Source organism: Lissotriton helveticus, chromosome 2_1, assembly GCF_964261635.1.
Source record: "Lissotriton helveticus chromosome 2_1, aLisHel1.1, whole genome shotgun sequence".
In the NCBI taxonomy this organism is placed as follows: Eukaryota; Metazoa; Chordata; class Amphibia; order Caudata; family Salamandridae; genus Lissotriton; species Lissotriton helveticus.
Window position 1 is genome coordinate 350,020,880 of NC_136059.1, and position 20,857 is coordinate 350,041,736.

Below are 20,857 nucleotides of genomic sequence, written 5' to 3' on the forward strand. Positions count from 1 at the left end.
TCTGTCTAAAGACCGACTGGGTAGGTGACGACCAAGGAGGCAATCCATGGCCCATCTCCCCTATAGCTAAACCAAGTAGCTCCATCGGGAATCAGCCAAAATAGTTCAGTCTCAATACATTGAGAGAGGAGGGAAGGAGAGACATAAATAGAGGGAGGATGCGGTAGGAGACGACAGGAGAGAAGAAAGGAAGTGCAACAATGTGGTTCAACAATATACCAGAAAAGGATCAAACAAATAAACATTATATCAAAAAATCAGCAATACATTACGGGAGGAGAGAAAGTAGTGGGGGGTAGGGGAGGAGGGAAAGTGAGGATAAGGGAAGAGACAACCGTAGAGACGAAAGCAAGTATGTCTAAAGACCGACTGGGTAGGTGACGGCCAGGAGGGAATCCACGGCCCGTCTCCCCTATAGCTAAACCAGGTAGCTCCATCGGGCATCAGACAAAATATTTCGGTCTCAATACATTGAGAGAGGAGGGAATGAGAGACATAAAGAGAAGGAGGATGTGGGAGGAAACGACAGGCAAGACGAAAGGAAGTGCAACAAAGTGGTTCAACAGTTAAAAAAAAAAGTGGTGGAGAACCCTGTTCAAAATATGTAATGCAATAACAGAAGCTTATGTCCTGGATGTTCTGATATGCAACTGTATAGTTAATTAAAAAACAGTTTAAAAAAAGAAAATGTGTGACCATGAAAGGAACTTAAGCTATGTGAGTATATGACTGTGCGTGTGTTATGTAATGTTTATTTATTGAGTATAAGACTATATAAGCGGTATTGTGCTGAAAAGTCTGCACCTATTACTAAACAGAAAGAGGCCTTGATGAACTTAAAGGGCAAATAGTCAGGTTTTTTAAAACATGAAATTTCAAAAGCGAAGACTTTGTAGAGATAAATAAAGGGTGCTATAAAGGCTTGCAGGCATCACAGAGAAAATCTCAGCCATCTATGTGAAGTGTGAGAATGTGAACAGAAGAGTTGGCTGACCCGAGTTAGTAGACAGGCTTACATCATCCTAAATTGTATGCCCTTACTTCTGGTTTTTGAGACCATGCTTCTTCTTTAGCAATGATAAGAGCCTTGAATTTAATACAGGCAACAAATTAATAGAATACAGAGTTGAAGCCATTCTTTAGGAGAGGGAGAGAGATTGAGTGTGTGTTTGTTCGTTAATTACTTCAGGGCATTTTCAAATCAAACATATATTATAAAAATACAGGAGTGGAATGAAATGCTTCACAAAATGTGCTGTTAGTCCTGAGCTGTACTCGTGACATTGAATGACAGATTAACATTCTGGACACTTGCTAAATAAACAAATAACTTGCAAGGATAATTTGCTTACTTACATGCCACTGAAAAGAAGGCTGTACGCATCTGTCTGATGGTGCGAAGCTAAATAATAATAGTTAAAGACACGAATCCTGAAGACCGTGGAGTAAACACAGATACTCAAGAAGAAGATGGATATGAAGCAGGCAATCTAGAAGCAAACAAATTGTTTTATTATGCAATTTCAGCTAAAAAGACGTCATATTAGAGCAAAGTTTTGTCTCAAGCACATAATATAAACTTATCTCTAGGATGATGGTAGATGCATAAGTATTGCAATCCTACAGCTCCAGTATTGCGAGACTCTTTCTCATTGTACATTTTCAATAGAAAAGCAAGAGCACTAAAGATGGCATCTCTATTCAGTAACTATGAGCAGACATTAAACTGTTTCAATTAATGAGGGCTTGTTTACAATCCTCTCATTTGTATGTTTAGGAATATTTGCCCAACAAAGGCCACCATGAAAACTGGAAAACCAAGAGACTAAACCTTAATGTGCTTGCAGGCTGGCCCACCAAAGGAGTAGTTTCTTACCTGTAACTCCAGTTCTGTAGTAGGGGTATCTCTGTTATAGTCATAATCTTGTGAATAGTCCCGCCCATGTACGTGGACCCCGGAGCAATCGAAATAGTCTCTTAAGTTGTCTTCTTCTGCAGTCCTGCATAGACACTTGAGAGAAAATCAAAGACAAATAATGCAGCCTAAAACTACAAGGCTACATTGGCCAGCACTTCATCTTGAAGTGAAAAAGATAGCCAAATAATATTACATTTTACACACTTTGTAAAGTTTCACACCTAGAGAAACTCCCTTCACAAAAATCCTTTGTCATGATAGAGAGGAAGGGTTGGCCAGACAAGCCCCATAGACTGCCATTATGTGTCTGTAAAAGGGATACCGTGCCTTTAAGGAACTCTCCGGAGATCCTCGGTATCCCAAGATGCACAACCAAAGGCCTTTTACTTTCAGTTCTTTTTGAACGTGTATAAAGCTAGGCCTGTAGCATTCAGTACATTATCATTTCATCCACCGGGGAGGAGGGAGGGCGCTTATGACTATAACAGAGATACCCCTACTACAGAACTAGAGTGACACAGAGGAAACTACTCCTTCTGTAGTAGGGGATCTCTGTGTATAGTCAATCTTGTGACTAGAATGGCAAGCCCATCCCAACAAACCAAACCAGCGGTGGAGGAAACCGAGAAAAACCACTACTGTGCAAACAGATTTCTCAACGAAGCCTGCCCAAACTGAGCGCCTGCTCTGTCATCAGAGTCCAGGCAGTGGTGTTTGGCAAAGGTATGGACCGACTACCAAGTGGCAGCCCTACAGATATCTGCAATGGGAACATTGCGTAGCAAAGCTGTTGTAGCTGCTTTGCCCCTGGTGGAATGAGCCTTAGGCTGACCCCTTTAGGTCTTGTTAGCCTTTTGGTAACATAACTGTATACAGGACACTTTCCATCTAGATATGGACTGTTTCGATATAGCAAGACCAGTCCTGACCAAACCATAATTTACAAACAATTGGTCTGACCTACGAATGTCCTTGGTCTTATCTAAGTAGAATTCAACACCCTACTTACATCCAGGGAATGAAGAGACCTCTCCACCGGAGAGGAAGGATGTTGAAAAAACGTAGGTTAAGTTATCGTCTGATTGACATGAAAATCAGAAATCACTTTAGGCAGGAACTTAGGGAGAGTCCTCATGACAACCTTAGAAGCATGAAACACCGTATAAGGCTCTTGGCAACACAAGGCCAGTATCTCACTCACCCTGCGGGCCGATGTTATAGCCACAAGGAAGGCCGCCTTCCAGGAAAGATGCTGCAGAGAAGCCTTATAAATAGGTTCAAAAGGTTCCTTCATCAACCGAGACAGCACCACATTCAGTTCCCATGAAGGCGACGGACGCCTTACAGGGGGAAATACTTTCTTCAATCCCTCCAAAAAATCTTTAATTACAGGAATCTGGAAGAAGGATGTTTGTGAAGGGCATTTCCTATACGCAGTTAATGCTGCGAGGTGAACCTTAATAGAATGGAAATTAAGGCCAGATTGAGCCAAATGCAAGAGATATGGAAGGATGACTTCTACCTTGCAGGAGGTAGGATCAGCATTCTTGGACGTGCACCAGATGCAGAACCTTTTCCACTTGAAGGCATTGGTCCTGGTGGAAGGTCTCTTAACCTCCTTGAGTATCTCCATGCAGTTGTCAGGCAAGTTCAAGTGTCCATACTGTACTATCTCAGGGGCCATGCCGCCACACTCAACGATGAGAGGTTGGGGTACACCACCTTCCCCCCTGAACTTCGTTAGAAGGTCTGGCCGACATGGAAGGGGTTGGAAAGACCGGTGGAGCAGGTCCGTGAACCACCACTGTCGAGGCCACTCCGGAGCAATGAGGATCATTCACGCTCTGGATTGAGACAGCTTGATGAGCACTGCCGGAATCAGGGGAATGGGTGGAAAAGCGTAGAGAAATCTGTTCGACCAGCTGATCCATAGCGCATTCCCCAGAGTCCCCAGTTGGTAAAACCTGGAGGCGACGTCTCGATATTTTCTGTTTTCGGCGGTCGCGAACAGATCTATTTCTGGTGTGCCCCATCTTCCGAAGATGTTTCCTAGTACCTCGTCGTTTAGGACCCACTCGTGGTTTTCCTGGACCAGCCTGCTGAGTGCGTCCGCCTGAGCATTCTGCACACCTGGTAGATGGGTAGCCGTTATCATCAGTCCTCTGGCTAGCAGCCAGTGCCAGATCGCCTGCGCTTCTTGGGACAGTGTGCGCCATCTCGAGCCCCCCTGCTTGTTGAGGTAATACATTGTGGTCGTATTGTCCGTCTGTACAAGCAAGGAGTTGGTCTGGAAGGACGAATGAAAGGCTTTCAGCGCCAAATGAACAGCTCTGAGTTCCAGAAAGTTGATGTGGTACGTGGATTCTGTCTGGGACCAAGTCCCTTGAATGTGTAGATGGTCTGAATGCGCTCCCCAGCCGTGGAGAGAAGCATCCATCACAATAGTCTGTATGGGAATGTCCTTGTGGAACGGAACCCCCTTGAGGAGATTCTCTGCTGAACACCACCATCTCAGGGATTGTTGAGCGTGTAGAGACCAGTGGATCCTGTCGTCCCAGCTCCCTCGTTTCTTGTCGTTTCTGGTCCCATTGATCCTCCAGACATTGCTGTAGCGGTCTCATGTGGAGGCATGCATGTGGTGTGAGGAATATGCAAAAGGCCATCGACCCCAGAAGAGAAGACACAGTCCTCACTGTGGTTGATGGAACGGACATGAGAGCCTGAGCCTTCCGAAGGATCGATAAGCGTCGCTCCTCCGAAGGAGACACGCTTGCTCTGAGAGTATTGATGGAGGCACCCAAGTACTGCAGGCACTGAACCGGAGTCGGTACGGACTTGGACATATTGATATGCAAACCCAGTTGATTCAACAGAACGGCCGTCCTGTTGAAATGCAATTGTGCTTCCTGGAAGGTGGAGGCTTTGATCAACCAGTCGTCCAGGTACGGGTAGACAAACACCTTGTTCTTTCTCAGTTGCGCTGCCACCACTGCCATGCATTTTGAAAAAGTCCCGGGTGCAGACTTCAGTCCAAATGGTAGTACGGTGTACTGATAATGATTGGTGCTGACCAGGGTGCACAGGAACTTCCTGGTTTCCGTGCAATGGGCACATGGAAGTACGCATTCTGCAAATCTATTGCGCAAAGCCAGTCTCCTCGTTGCAGTTGAGGATAAATCTGGTGCAAGGACAGCATGCAAAATTTTTCCCTGCGAATCCATTTGTTTGCTTGTCGCAAATCCAGAATGGGCCTGAACTCGTTTTTGTCCTTTTTTCGTATCAGAAAGAACCTTGAGTATAGACCCTTTCCCCTTTGAGACAGAGGGACGTCCTCTATCGCCCTTTTTCTTAACAGGGTATCGGCCTTCGCAGCTGGTAGTGCGAAGGAACCGGTGCACTAGCTGGAGGAGGGCTGACAAACCGAAGACTGTATCCATTGCAAACAATATTCAGCACCCACTTGTCCTGAGTAATTTTTCTCCACTATGCCAAGTAAGTCTGTATGCTTCCCCCCACCGGAGCGGGTAATGGACGAGGGGGAAGTAACTCCTCAGGGCTTAGACCCGGCCAGGCCCTTATTCGCCGAGGAGGCCTGCTGTCCGCCTCTGCCCCTCTGATGTTTCTGGAAGGGTTGTCGCTGGTATTGCTGTTGTTGCTGCTGCTGCTGTTGGCCAGCTTGGCGACCTTGCCCCCGCTGATATCTCTGGGAAGAGTAATGCCTCTGGAAGGGACGGAATGACTTTCGCTGGTCCTTCTGTTTCTCCAAACCTACAGCCTTCAGCGTTTCCACTTCCACCTTCATGCGGGCCATCTCTTCGTCCGCATGAGCCCCGAAGAGGGTAGATCCCGAAAAAGGCAAGTTAGCAATCCGTTGTTGAGTCTCAGGCTTAAGAGAGGTAAGGCGCAACCAGGAATGTCGTCTCAAGTTTATGCTATCACAGTACCCATGCGCAGCCAGGAGAGAGGCATCCGGCGCCCAACTGATGACCTGATTGGAGACCATCATGCCCCCAATTCAAGATCGCCTGGAAGTCTTCCCTCCTGTCCCTCTGGAGGAGCTCAATCAATTGCTGCAGGGACTCCCACAAGGAGCGGTCATACCGACCCAAAAGCGTTGATGCACTAGCCACTTTCATCGAAGTGGCAGCTGTACTGCAGACTTTTCTTCCCGCCGAATCCATGTGACGGCTCTCCTTGTCTGGCGGGACCATAGATGAAGGGACAGTGGAATACTGCTTCTTGGCTGCTGTCACAGTGACAAAATCCGGCACAGGAACTGCTCTCAAGAAAGCGGGATCAGAATCCGAGGGCCTGTACTTCTTTTGAAGTCTTGATGGCGCCGACTTCACCGAGGCCGGCATCAGAAACAGCTCCATGGCCGGTTCTTCCAGTCCTGGCACCAAAGGCAACAAAGGGTGAGAGAGTTGCCTGCGCTGTAATGTTTAAAAAATTACAGAAGTGGAAGGGGTGGGCACAGTCAATGTGATCTCCAACTTTGCTGCCCCACTCAGCAGCACATCCTGGAACGTCACAATGTCATCCACTGGTGACACTCTCGTCGGAGCAGAGTCCGACAAAGTGGGAGAATATCTCCTGTCACTGGACGAGTCCGTATACCTGGACCCTGATCTTTCCCTCCGACTACGTGACCTCGTTGAAGATCTACGCTCACTGCAAGAGCGATGCCTCCCTCTGGATCTTGACCTTGGCTTTCTGGGCCTTGTAGGAACCACCGGCCCAGGAGGCTGCGGAAACAGAAGAGGTTGAGCCAGAACCAAAGGGTTTGGTGATGGAAGAGGAGGAGGTGGTGGAGGTGGAAGAGGAGGAGGTGGTGGAGGTGGAGGAGGTGGAGGAGGTGGAGGTGGAGGTGGAGGTGGTGGAGGAGGAGGTGGTGGAGGAGGAGGTGGTGGAGGAGGAGGAGGAGGAGGAGGAGGAGGTGGTGGAGGTGGTGTAGGAGGAAGTTGAGTAAGAGGAGGAGGAGTAGGCATCCTGGGCCTTGAGGGTGAGTAGGTTCGGGAATAATCAGAGTCCGGTGACCTAAGAACTCTCCTCTTCTTACGAGCAGGCCTCGGGGAGGACGCTCTGGAGGCAGACCTCTCTGAAGGTGAGGGCTGCCGCGACCGGGGACTCGCCGATGACATTGACGATGAGACGCTAAACACAGAGGCACTACACACAGTTCTGGGCCTCGACTTCCTCTTGGACATCAACTTTTCCCTCCTCTACGTCGACCTCTTTACATCTCTCTTCTAGACGTCGTTCTTCCTGACGTTGACGAACTCAACTACGTCGAGTGTCTTCGCCTCGACGTCGATCCTTCTCTCCTCGACGTTGATCTCCGTGTCGACGTTGAAGGCGAACGGCGGTGTCGCCTCCACGGCGAGCGCCTGCCTCTTCGGGACTCTTCACGCCGTCGATAGTGTGTCGACGCCGGTGAAGTCCTCGACGACGACCTCGTCCGAGGTTTCGATGTCCTACCCCTCGCCGACGAACGTCGACGTCGCTTCAACCCAGAGCCCGGGTCGACGGGGACCAGATGGCAGTCATACCTCTCGACGCCGATGTCTAAGCCATCGACGTCGACTGGGACCGGTACCTTTTCTGGGCCTTTTCTTGACTGGGGAGCCCACCAGAGGCCGATGCACGGGCAGAGGATGATGACAGAGTCCCTCAATGCCCAGAAGTCCCACCTAGTTCTTGATGTCTCCTCTGCTCCAGGCCTTGGAGACAAATCTTCTCCCTGTCATGCACGGTCCTCCTGGAGAAAGAGTGACAGATATCACTGGAGTCAGGGACATGGGTAGAAGGGAGACAGAGTATGCATACTCTGTGGGGGTCAGATTTTGCCTTCTTCCTACCACACTAAGGGCACTTGTCAAATAAAGCTGGCATTTTGACAAAAAAGAGGTGGCAAAACTGGTAAAAAAAAGACAGCAACTGGAAGAGGAAGACCCCAGACGTCGAGTGAAACACTCAAAACACTGGAAAAGTTCCAAAAATTGAGGATATACCCAAAAAGGTAGAGCTCAATGCTGCAGGGTCCTGCTAGCAGGAGCCGGAAAAAAGAACTGAAAGTAAAAGGCCTTTGGCTGTGCATCCTGGGACACCGAGGGTCTCTGGAGAGTTCCTAAAAGGCACGGTATCCATTTTCCAGACACATAATGGCAGCCTATGGGGCTTGTCTGTCCAACCCTTCCTCTCTATCATGACAAAGGATTTTTGTGAAGGGGAGTTTCTCTAGGTGTGAAACTTTACAAAGTGTGTAAAATTTAATATTATTTGTCCATCTTTTTCACTTCGAGATGAAGTGCTGGCCAATGTAGCCTTGTAGATTTAGGCTGCATTATTTGTCTTTTATTTTCTGTTAAGTGTCTATGCAGGACTGCAGAAGAAGACACCTTAAGAGACTATTTCGATTGCTCCGGGTTCCACGCACATGGGCGGGACTATTCACAAGATTATGACTATACACAGAGATCCCCTACTACAGAACCTCATGTGCCCAACGCAAAGATAAGACTCTGAAATGACTACACTAGTCCATCCAGACTCCTAGACAGTACACCTAAAAGTGAGTGTCACCAGAGCTGCCCATTCCTGAACCTAATATGAAATGCAGCCAATGCTGGCAATTATCTGCTGTAGCAACTGAGAGATACTTGTATTTAAATGTATATTTGAAACTGCTGTTTTGACCATACAACAATGCATTTCAATTGGCAGTATTAAAGTTTTAACAGTAAGTAACTTTGTTGGGTCACAGAAAAAAACCTATGATAAGAGGGTACAAATTGAGCTCTAGCTGCTCTAACATAAATGCTCCACATACTAATCTTGAAATACAGGCCACTATTTTTTCACTTCATGCTGTGTGGCATTTATTTGTACTTCATTGGATGATACTGGGTACACATAGGGTTAAAATAAGACATACGTACTCAATAAGGACCTTATTTAGAGTTTGGCAAAGTAAGACATCCGCTACAAAGTGGCGGATGTCCTGTAGAGCAGCCAAAAAGTGTTGGGTATCCTGTTGACTGCATTTAGAATGCCATCAGCCGTAATTCACTCTTAATGCAGAGGGTGAGATGTCTGCCACTTTTTAGCTTCTGCCCCATTTATGCAGAACTATAAATAAGCCCCATGGCCTTGATTTCGAATGGGTTGTTGTTTTCAGACGCCTGTATAAAGCCCTATTTGCGCTGGGGTCGAAATTACGAGTTGAGTTAAAACCAATAAAAAACATGAAATTAGATGATGCACAACAAAATTATATGGGTGGTTTGAGTGGCTACTGGAGGCCACTTTGCAAGAAAAATAATTCAGAAGGTGGAAGGATTGTAATGGTGAATGTACTTCTGCTCTTCACAATGTAAATGTATGATGGGCCTTCAACGTGAAAATTAATCATTGAACAAAGACATTTTATAGGTGTTTTGAGAGGGTACTGGAGGCAACATCACAAAATATAAAACGGAGTGGGAGGAAAGGTTTTTAATGGGGAATGTTTTTCTGTTTTTCACAGTGTAAGTGTTTGATGGGCTTTGATTAGTATGAATACTATTTTAAAGTGTACATATTTTATGTAGCCCTGAAGAAGTCCGTAAGGACAAAACACATTGGCTACAGGCGGCAAGATGTTTTAAGGAACTGTCAAGAAAGAAATTAATGATGGAGTATGTGCATTCATGCTACATTCTGTTGATAGTTAAATAACAAATCTCTTGTATTTTTACTGTGGATGAGTGTGTAAGGTCGTGCTGAGTAAACCATGTATATAAAACATTAGCTTGTTGATGGGCCATGACATCTACACAAGTACGCGGTGTAGACCATGTAGCTGCTTTACATATGTCTGCTATAAGTATGTTTCCTAGAAAGACAATTAAAGTACCTTTTTTACGAGTAGAGGGATCTTTTGGTGGGATAGGTAGAGTTTGTTTAGCTTTAGCGTAACAGGTTTGGATACATTTAGCAATCCAACGTGAAATGCCCGATTTAGAAATAGCCTTGCCTTTGTGTGGTTTTGAGAATACAACAAAGAGTAGCAGTGCCTTTCTAAATGACTGAGTTCTATGGATATAGTACAAAAGAACTCTTTTTATATCTAGTGTGTGTAAAGCCCTTTCCACAACGGAGTCAGGTTGAGGGGGAAAACAACTGGTAATTCAATAGATTGATTAAAAGTGGAACTGAGAGACCACTTCTGGCAGGAATTTAAGATTGGTACGTAGTGTCACCTTGTATTTATGAAGCTGGAAAAATGGTTCTTCTAAAGTTAGTGCCTGAAGCTCACTGAACTGACTGAGTGAAGTGATTGCAATGAGAAATGTAACCTTCTAGTAGAGAAACTAGAGAGAGCAGAAGTGAAGAGGCTCAAATGGAGGATCTTACTTATCACAATGTTGAGAGTACAAGTAGGGGCTGGCGGCAGCCTTGGTGGAATCACTCTTCTGAGGCCCTCTAAGAATACTTTCATTACAGGGATTCTGAATACAGAAGTGCGTTGTCTGTTCTGTAAATATGCAGCGACTGCTGCTAGATGTAGCATTATAGAAGTAACCGCTAACTCAAAGATATGTAAATGAAATAGGTAGCATACGATATCTTGAGCATTTGCTGTTAAATGATCAATGCTTTTTGAACGGCAATAGTGGACAAAGCGTTTCCACTTGCCAACTTTACAGGCTCCAGCAGTGGGCTTTCTTGTATCTTTAAGAATTTACATTTCATTACCTTTTAGATATCCGAACTCTAAGACTTCAGGTGCAAGATCGCAAGACAGAGATCTGGGATTTGGGTGTCTGACTGCACTGCGGTTGTGAGTTAGAAGGTCCTGCCAACTGGGGAGTACCTGGTGTGAAACTACTAAGAGTTTCAGTAGTAGGTGTACCATGGTTGTCGTGCTCATGTGGGAGCCACTGGGATGAGGATGAGAGACGTCTGCCGAAGTTTGCGAATCATAAGAGAAAGAGTTGGAGAGGTGGAAAAGCGTAAGCAAATATCTCTGACCAACTCATCCATGGTGCGTTGCCTTTGGACTGTAGGTGTGGAAACCTGAAGGCAAAGTTTAGGCATTTCACGTTTTCTGCTGTGGCGAAGAGGTCTTTGTCTGGATGAACCCATTGATGGAAGAATTGAAGTTGAACTTGTGGGTTGAGTTCCCATTCGTGGACTTGTTGACGTCTCGTGCTGAGATCTGCAAAGTCAATGTCCACTCTCTGAGGGTATTCTGCTAAAAGGTGAATGTTGTGCCAGAGGGCCCACCTCCAGACATTCTGGGCTAGATGAGATTGCTGAGAGGACCTGGTGCCCCTCTGTTTTTGCAGATATTACATTGCAGCCATGTTGTATGTTTTGATGAGAATTACTTTGCCAATAAGACGGGGAAGGAATGCTTTCAGTGCTAAATGAACAGCTTAGAGCTCTAGGTGATTGATAAAGAGATGTGTTTGGCTGACAGTCCATTGTGCCTGTACAGTAAACTCCTGTAAATGTGCCCCCAACCTGTGAGAGAGGCGTCTGTTGTTATGGTTCTCTGCGGAACTCGGTCCAGCAATGGCCGTCCCTTTAGAAGATGACTGTATTTCACAACTGCAAAGAGTGGCAAGCTTGATGGCTCACCAACACTAGATCTTCTAGCTGAGTTTCTGCTTGAATCCACTGATGCGCTAAGCATTCTTGCAACGGACGCATATTGAGTCTGGAATGAGGAACTATGGCTATGGATGATGCCGTGATGCCTAGGAGGGGCATAACTGTTCTTACGGTTATTTGTTGATGAGGGCGAAACTGTGGAATGAGTGTTTGGAAGGAATTAGTCCTTTCAGCATTCGGAAAAGGCATCCATGTGTGAGTTGAGAATGGCCCTAGGTAAGGTTGTATCAGAAGAGCCTAGAAGGTGAAGTAGGTTCATGGTAGGTCGAGCATCTTGAAAAGCTTCTGATAGTTTTGCTTTTGAAGAGACAGTTGTCCAGAAAAGGGAAAACGTGTATGTTTTGCCTGCATAAGTAAGCTACTGCTACCGCTAGGCATTTTGTGAACACCCTAGGTGCTGCAGTGACCCGGAAAGAAAGCATCTCGACTGGAAGTGCTATTTGTTTGGGGGAGCGTGGCTTGGCGCCAATCGTAATGACAGCGGAACTCCGGCAGGGCCCGCAGCGATAAACCCGAAATCCGGCAGTAATCCACAACCCCTCAAAAGGTACCAGTGCCGTTTGGACCCCCATAGCTGCGGACCGGCAGTGGGTAGAATCTCACCACTCTAGACGCACGCAATACAACAAAATCCAAGCCGCTGAGAATCAGCGTAACGCGGACCCGACATTGACGGCGGGGGGGGCAGAGCCTCGTTGCAGATGGCGGGACACTAAGGCTGAGGACCGCGGTACGCGAGGGCCGCGGCTTCAGGCCTACAACAGCTGCACACATCACAGCCCTGGAAAAGCCCCGAACCACACAAACTGAACGAAATAGCCAGGGACCAAGTGCTGAGGTGAGACCAGAGAGGGGGAAATCACTGGCAATCACTCCTCCCCCCCCTCCCCAAGTGTGAAGCTTGCATAGCACCAGAAAACCGAGATCTACATGGTACACGAGAAAGCGGCAGCCAGGCGGGAGATAATACTTTATACATTGTCCATCCCTAAAGATGCGAGAGGTGCATGCAGTACCCTACAGAGAGGCACAGGCAAGTGTGACGCAGTAGAGAGGAAGACCAGGTGAGTCATGTGCGGGATAAGCCACGCTGAAAAGTGCGCAAAACTAAGCGCTAGTCACTGCATGCTCCACTGTCACCCATAGATATAGTAATCCTGGCAAGGTTGGAGCAGAGGAATTGGCGGACGGCAACACTGGATCAGGGACCTCCGACGGGGGCCGCGGGGAAGCACCCAACAAAAAGCGACAGACGCGGCATACCACCGGCAGTGGGGACGAGTCCGCAATCCGGGGAGCCACTAATAAGAGCGGATCGCTCAAGTACTGCACCAAGACCTCCCCCCCAGAATCACCGGGACATTACAACTGCCACGCCGGAATACCGCGGCCCTTCATCGCGTGACCACCCCGGTATAAGACAATTAAAAAGCTGAACGCTGCAGCGGTCCAGATGACTTCTCCGTAACATGACGAAGCCGAAGAATGGGACTACCGCCAACCAGGTTAACAAAATGGATAAATACGCAGTACCAAGACAGCTCACAACTGATTCTGTGGTAAATGATGAGGCCACACCAGCGGAAGGCCTTCACTAGGTTCAATAATGGCAGCAATACAGGCAGTCAGATCTAACCTGGAGACCAAAATAGACAAGATCACTATCGAAATGAACCTTATGCGGGCCGACATGCGGAAGACGTCTGAAAGAGTTACGGCAGGGAAGAAAATCTAAGTACAAGACGCTGCACGTGAATTGGAGAAAAAGGTGCAAAAACTGGCTCACCAGCATAAGGAAATTGCACTGCACCTGGACGATCAGGAAGGACAAGCCCGTCACAACAACGTACGAGTGGTGGGGGTGCCTGAAGGGGCAGAAGGACCCAGCGTAGACCTCTTCCTGGAAGACCTTATCCTTAATAACCTCAAACCCAAGAGAATCTCCCCGTTATTTTCCATCGAGAGGGCACACAGGGCTTCAATCCCAAAGCCACGGCCTGGTGCACCGCCCCGCTCTATAATTGCCTGTATCTTGAATTTTCGAGACCGAGATGCAATCCTGTAAGCAGCTAGAGTGAAAGGAGATTTCCCCTATGATAACGCGATGATCAGATTTTTCCCGGAGTTCACCTTGAAAGTGCAGAGAGACCGTCGCTCTTTTGAAGGCATTAAACGGGCGCTCAGAGACAGAGGCCTAAAATATATGATGTTCTTCCCAGTTAAATTGAAGGTACTGGATGGAGAAAAAGCCTGGTTCTTCACGACACCGGACGACGCCCAACGATGGCTTGACAGGGAACCGGCTACGTCCCAACACCGCACAGAAGACACCGCCAACAGAAACGCCAATTCCTACTCCAAAGACACAGATCACAGACTCGAAGACAGGCGGCGCTCACCGTCAAGATACAGAAGCTCCAAGTCTGGGAGTCCTGGAAGCGACGCACAAGTGACTACTTGTGTTACGATATATCTTTAAGAGACATTAGTTAGTGATAGATTCCTTACCTTAGAATATCCCCAGGCGTCAGACTGGATCCGGAAATTTTTTGCGTACCTTGCGCGTCGGTAGGCGTCGTCTGCGGCTCCGCGTCCGTCGTCGGCGTCGTGGGCGCCGTGATGACGTCGTCGGATTACTTAGACGCCGCCTCCGCGTGCTGACGTCAGTTCTTAGACACAGCTTTTCCACGCCAGAAGCGCTGAGCCATGTTAAAAACCAACACTGGTGCCATTGAAACTAGGGCCCTGAAAGGGGATAACCCTAACCCTAGATATCGGTTCGCAGAACGGGGAGGATGGGTGGGTCGGTAAGGAATCTATCACTAACTAATGTCTCTTACAGATATATCGTTACACAAGTAGTAACTTGTGCATCTGAAAGAGACACGTTAGTGATAGATTCCTTACCTTAGAATAGATACCCCAGCAATGCCAACCCTGGTGGTGGGTCTGCGAACCAATAATCACACCAGAAAGTCCTGGAGGACAGAACGGCCAAAGAAGCCATCCCTCCGGACTTGGCTGTCCAGGCAGTAGTGTCTTGCAAACGTGTGCAGCGATGCCCACGTAGCTGCCGGACAGATGTCCTGTAAGGGCACTCCCCGGCGCAGGGCAGTTGTAATCGCCGTGGCTCGGGTGGAATGAGCCCGCAATCCAACAGGGGGCTCCTTTTTAGCCAAGGAATAGCATGCCTGGATACACAAGATGATCCACCGAGAGATGGTCCTCTTGTGCACCGCTTTACCCTTCTTAGCGCCCACGTAACCAACAAAGAGTTGGTCATCCACCCGGAACTGGCGTGTGCGATCCAAATAGAATGAAAGCGCACGTTTTGGGTCCAGACGGTGGAGCCGCTCTTCCTCTTTAGAGGGATGCGGTGGCGGAAAGAAGGTGGGCAAGGTGATAGACTGCCCAATGTGGAAGGCTGTGACAACCTTGGGCAGGAAAGATGGCTTAGTACGCAACACAACCTTGTCCGGATGGACAGAAAGGAAAGGAGGAGTACAAGAAAGGGCCTGGAGCTCACTCACTCTCCTGGCAGAGGTGATGGCAACCAGGAAAGCAGTCTTCAGAGTAAGAAGGCGGAGAGGACAGTTGTGAAGTGGCTCAAAGGGAGTGCACATCAGAAATGTAAGAACAAGGTTCAAGTCCCACTGAGGCAGCACAAACGGAACAGGAGGGAACGTGTGTGTGATGCCCTTCAGAAAGCGATTTACAATAGGGGACTTGAACAAAGAAGGTTGATCAGGCAGCCTTAGAAAGGCTGAAAGGGCAGAAGGCTAACCCTTGATAGTGCCCAGAGCAGAGCCCTGCTGGGCAAGAGAAAGAAGGAAGAGAAGAACCTCAGAGAGAGGGGCAGCAAGAGGATCCACAGCCTTTGCTGTGCACCATGCCACAAATCTGTTCCACCTGCAGGCGTATACCGACTTTGTGGAGGGACGCCTGGCTGCCAGAATGACATTACAGACTTCAGGAGGCAAGTCAAATGGCCTCAACTGTCGCCGCTCAATCTCCAAGCATGGAGGTGGAGACTGGACAGGTTCGGGTGGAGGACCGTCCCCTGCTGCTGCGACAGAAGGTCCTCCCGAAGAGGCAGACGAACCGGGGGATCGACTGACATACTGAGTACCTCTGGATACCAGTACCTTCGTGCCCAGTCCGGAGCCACAAGGATGACTTGGGCCCGGTCGCGCTTGATCTTCTTCAGCACTCTGGGCAGAAGTGGTATAGGCGGAAAGGCGTACAACAGATCGCAACTCCACTCGCGCCGAAAAGCGTCTCCGAGCGAGTGCCGCCTTGGAAATTCCAACGCGCAGAACTGATGACATTGCGCGTTCTCTTTGGTGGCGAATACATCTAACCAAGGCTCTCCCCACTGCTGAAAGAGGCCTTGCGCCACGTCCGAGTTTAGACGCCATTTGTGATCCATCATGCACCGACGGCTGAGCTCGTCCGCCCTGGCGTTCAGAGAACCTGCCAGGTGTTGAGCCACCATGGTCACGCCCTGGCGTTCCAGCCACTGCCAGAGTTGCAGAGCCCCTTGGCAAAGGGTCCACGACCCCACCCCGCCCTGTTTGTTGCAGTACCACATGGCTGTGGTGTTGTCCGTGAACACCTGCACTACACTCCCCCGGACAGAGGGGAGGAATGCCTTCAGTGCTAGACGAATCGCCCGCAACTCCAAAAGGTTGATATGGAGCCGGGCCTCCGCCGGAGACCAGAGGCCTCTGATCTCCGCCTCTCCCATTTGTCTCCCCAGCCCTGGAGGGACGCGTCCGTCACAACTACGTGCTCCGTTTGGGGAAGGGAGAGGGATCTGCTGCTGACCCAATCGCGGTCCGTGAGCCACCACTGCAGCTGTCTCGCAGTGCCCTCCGAGATCAGGACGTGGTCGGACAGATTGCCCTGATGCTGGGCCCACTGAAACTTCAGGTCCCACTGCAGAGACCGCATCCGCCACCTGGCGTGATGCACCAGTAGGATGCAGGAGGCCATCAGCCCCAGATGCCGCAGCGTCAACCTGACCGAGACCCGGGATAAAGGCTGAAAGAGTGGAATCAGAGCCTGAATATCCCGGACCCGCTGTTCAGGAGGATAAACACGAAACTGCGCTGAGTCTAGAACCGCTCCGATGAAGAGGAGCTTCTGAGAGGGGCACAGGTGTGACTTCGGCACATTGAGGGAGAACCCCAGCTGGTGCAGGATGTCTGCCGTTGTCTGGAGGTGGCTGACGACAGTTTGGGGCGAGCCCGCCTTCAACAACCAGTCGTCGAGGTAGGGGAAGACTGAACAGATGAGCTGCGATCACCGCCATCACCTTTGTGAACACCCGTGGGGCGCTGGTAAGGCCGAAGGGGAGCACGGTAAACAGAAAGTGCTCGTGGCCAACCGTGAACCGCAGGTAGCGCCGGTGGGCCGGCAGGACGGGGATGTGGAAATAAGCGTCCTGCAAGTCCAACGCTACCATCCAGTCTCCTGGGTCCAGAGCAGCTAAGACCTGAGCCAGTGTCAGCATTTTGAACTTCTCCTTCCGGAGGAAGCCATTGACGTTCCTTAGGTCCAAGATAGGGCGTAGGCCCCCTTTGCCTTCTTGGGTACCAGAAAGTAGTGGGAGTAGCAACCACACCCTACTTCTGGCCCAGGGACGCGCTTGAGGCCCCCTTGGCCAAGAGGGCCGTAACTTCCTCCTGCAGAAGCCGCAAATGATCCCCCGATACGCAGTGGTTCTGCGGTGGCATGGCTGGAGGGGTCGCCTCGAAGGGGAGGGAGTAGCCCCTTTGGACGATTTGCAGCACCCACCTGTCCGACGTGACAGTGCGCCAGTGGATGAGGTGATGGCAAACCCTGCCCCCCACTGGCGTCACATGGGCCTGAAAGCACGGACTAGGAGGGTTTTGAGGCGGATGCTGCCGGGGGAAGGTGTGGACTGACCTCGTCGTTGTCCCCGACCGCCGCCACGGCGGTTTCCACAGCCGCCACCACCGCGTTGGGTATTACCCTGTGGAGCGTGGCTGGCAGCACGTGTGGGTACACCCCTTCCGTGGCCATGAAAGGAGTGAAAGGCAGCCGATTGCTGGCACGGGGCCGAGAGGCCCAAGGACTTGGCCGTAGCCCTGGAGTCCTTAAAGCGCTCAAGCGCATGGTCTGCCTTGTCGCCAAAAAGGCGACGGCCATCAAACGGCATGTCCATGAGTGTGTTCTGGACATCAGCCGAGAATTTGGCGGATCTCAACCAGGCGTGGCGACGAATCGCCACCGTCGTTGCCATCGCTCTGCCCAGAGAGTCGGTGGTATCCAGTCCACACCGGATAGAATAACGTGCCGCATCTCGGCCCTCCACAAGGGCTTGGCCGAGTTTAGCCGTACCTCCAACGGGCATACTGGCAGCACGTCCGCGACCGTATCCCACAGAGAGTGGGTGTAGCGGCCCAAGAGGCATGCGGTGTTGGAAGACCGCAGTCCCAGACTTAGGGAGGAGAATACCTTTTTGCTGTATTGCTCATACCTCTTGGTTTCCCTGTCAGGCGGAGCCGACGGGAATGCGGTCTGGGGATTGGAGGCCTGGATCACCAGGCTCTCAGGGGTGGGGTGGGTGGACAGGAAACATGGGTCGCCCGGTGCCGGGCGGTGGTGTCTGGCCACGTTCCTATCTACAGGCGAACCTGTAGCGGGCCTGGATCAAGTGCCCAAAAGAACGTCAGTTAAGGCCTCGTTAAACGGCAGCAGAGGCTCGGCCGAGCTTGACTGCGGTTTAAGGACCTCAGTGAGGAGGTTAGTCCTCACGGCCACGACGGGGAGCTCAAGGCCCAAGGCCTTGGCCGCCCTCGTCAACACCACACTGTAGGTTGCCCCCTCCTCCGTAGCCACGGTAGGAGGTGAGACAAAGCCAGTGTCTGGCGAAGTGTCCAGACCGCTGGCATCCCCAAGTCCACCTGTCCAGTCCTCCTGGGACTGACATTCACGTGTCAGAGGGTCCTCAGACCCCTCCCAATACTCCTCATCACCCATCTCCTGGTTCATGGAAAGTGAACTCTCCGAACGGCGTCAAAAGCGGCGCCCATCGGTGCCCCTCCGGCGCCGGAACCGGGTCGAGGGAGGCATCGGGGACGGCGTCGCCCGAGGACGGCGCCGGGGGTGACACCTGAGGGACCGGCGCCGGGGAGGTCGTCAAGTCCACCGGAGACGATCCGGATCCGGACCCGGATCAAGTGGGAGCCTGCGGCGCCGGGCCCGAAGGCGCCGGCGGCGTAGGGGCCGAAGCACCTGACGGCGTCGGGGCCGAAGCCCCCGACCCGCTAGGACCCTCAGACGGGTCCGCTGGGCCCAAAGGCGCCGCGGAGCCCGTCGGAGGAGTGAGGAACCTCATGGCCATGAGGAACCGCTCGTTCTCCTCCTGCGTCGCGCGCGGCCCAGGGATCGGAGGGTATGGGGCCGGACGCGACGCCTGCGACTCTGACGGAGCCGCGTGGGCGATGCCACCTGAACCCCCGGCCGCGTCGGGGGGAGTCGGAAGAGCAATGACGTCTCTTCGACTTCTTGTGCTTACCTGACGACTTCGACCCTGAGGAGTGATGTCGACTCCCGGAGCTCCGATGGCTCCTCTCCCGCGACCGGTCCCTCGACCTCGGTCCGGACCGAGACCGTTCCTGGCGCGGGGCCGACTTCCGGAGTTCGAGCCGCTTGCGGGACCGCTGCCGCCTAGCCTTCGAATTCAGGGCCCGGCAGTCGGAACAGGTCTTGTCGTCGTGGTCGACGCCGAGATAGTGGAGACACCAACGGTGAGGGTCGGTGACCGACATCAGTCGGTCGCAATCCTCACAGGGCTTAAAACCTGGCATCCCTACCGGCACCGTTCGGAGTCGAAGACTTCGAAAAGGAATGATCAAAAGAGATCAAAAAGTTTAGTCAAAAAAGACTAAAGTACCACTTTTTCCGGATCTGCGCTGCTGGCGCGGAAAAAAGAAGAACTGACGTCAGCACGCAGAGGCGGCGCCTAAGTACTCCGACGACGTCATCACGGCGCCCACGACGCCGATGACGGACTCGGAGCCGCAGACGACGCCTACCGACGCGCAAGGGTACTGCTACGCAAAAAAAATCCGGATCCAGTCTGACGCCTGGGGATATTCTAAGGTAAGGAATCTATCACTAACGTGTCTCTTTCAGATACTGCATGCTCCGGGAAGTGAAGGACTGCAACGATGACAAAGGTCGGTAGATATCTCACTTATTGGCCTGTCCATAATGGTGGGTGGAAAAGCTATAATTGGAATGCCTCAGCGGCAACCATGAACAGACTGGGGGCGCACTGTTTCAGTTGGGGACTTCAGACACTTATATGCGCCATTAGGGAAATATAATGTAATTGGGATTGCTGCGGGCCCGGGAGGGAGAGACTATCAGGCGTCACACCACGCAATCCTACGTTATGATCATAGGCACTCTGCTATTGGGGAGGTGGTTAGTTTTGAACCTACTAGGCAGGGATGCAGGGAGGGGGGATGTGTTTGGGGGGGGAAGTGATGGGAAAGACATTACCGCTATCGGTGTATCTTCTCGGTAGAAATGCTCATAATGTTGAAGTTCTAATGGTTATAGATCTGCAATTTTCACTGTATATTCGCTTGGAAAATATGCACATAACGATTCTCACACCTCAACATGTCACAAAGACGAACATACCCAATGGCGTCACATGACCTAACAACGGAGAGTACCATACGGCCAAACCTGTCCTTCCACTCCTGGAACGTCAATGGCCTCCGGGAAAAGATAAAACGAGGTTTGGTACTCCAATACCTGAAACGTGTATCTCCGGCCGTCACACTGCTACAAGAGACGCACCTAACGGGCTCCACATGTAGGGCCCTTGATAGATGGGGGTTTCAATTAGTGTCGCACTCCGAGTTCACGACCGGCTCCCGGGTGGTGGGGATACTGATACGAAAACAGTTCCCCCTCATTCTCCATCGAAATTTTAAAGATGACCAGGGTCAATTTGCTGCAATTTCGATGCAGTGGGAAGGACGTACGATTAATTTTGTATCTGTCTACATACCACCTGAGCTACAAGCTCCCGCCCTACAAGATCTGGGCAAATTTCTCTTAATGTTACCAGAGGGAGACTTAGTAATACGAGGAGATTTTAAGATGACCGCAAACGACACACTAGATCGCACACCGACTCGCCTACAACATTGTATTGGCTCACCTTTGGCCGACTTCTTAGATGCACATGGCCTTTTAGATATATGGAGGTTTCAAAATCCAAATGAGACTCAC

The 20,857-nt window shown here is 50.5% G+C and overlaps 1 protein-coding gene across 2 annotated transcripts in view; it reads right to left on the reverse strand.

The window, feature by feature from the left end:
- LMBRD2 (LMBR1 domain containing 2) overlaps nucleotides 1-20,857 on the reverse strand; it is a 636,504-nt gene that overhangs the window by 247,535 nt on the left and 368,112 nt on the right. For both annotated transcript variants that reach the window (XM_078674947.1, XM_078674948.1), the window contains exon 11: nucleotides 1,357-1,490. In XM_078674947.1, coding sequence (XP_078531073.1) covers nucleotides 1,357-1,490 — 134 coding nt within the window. The remainder of the gene's footprint in view (nucleotides 1-1,356; nucleotides 1,491-20,857) is intronic.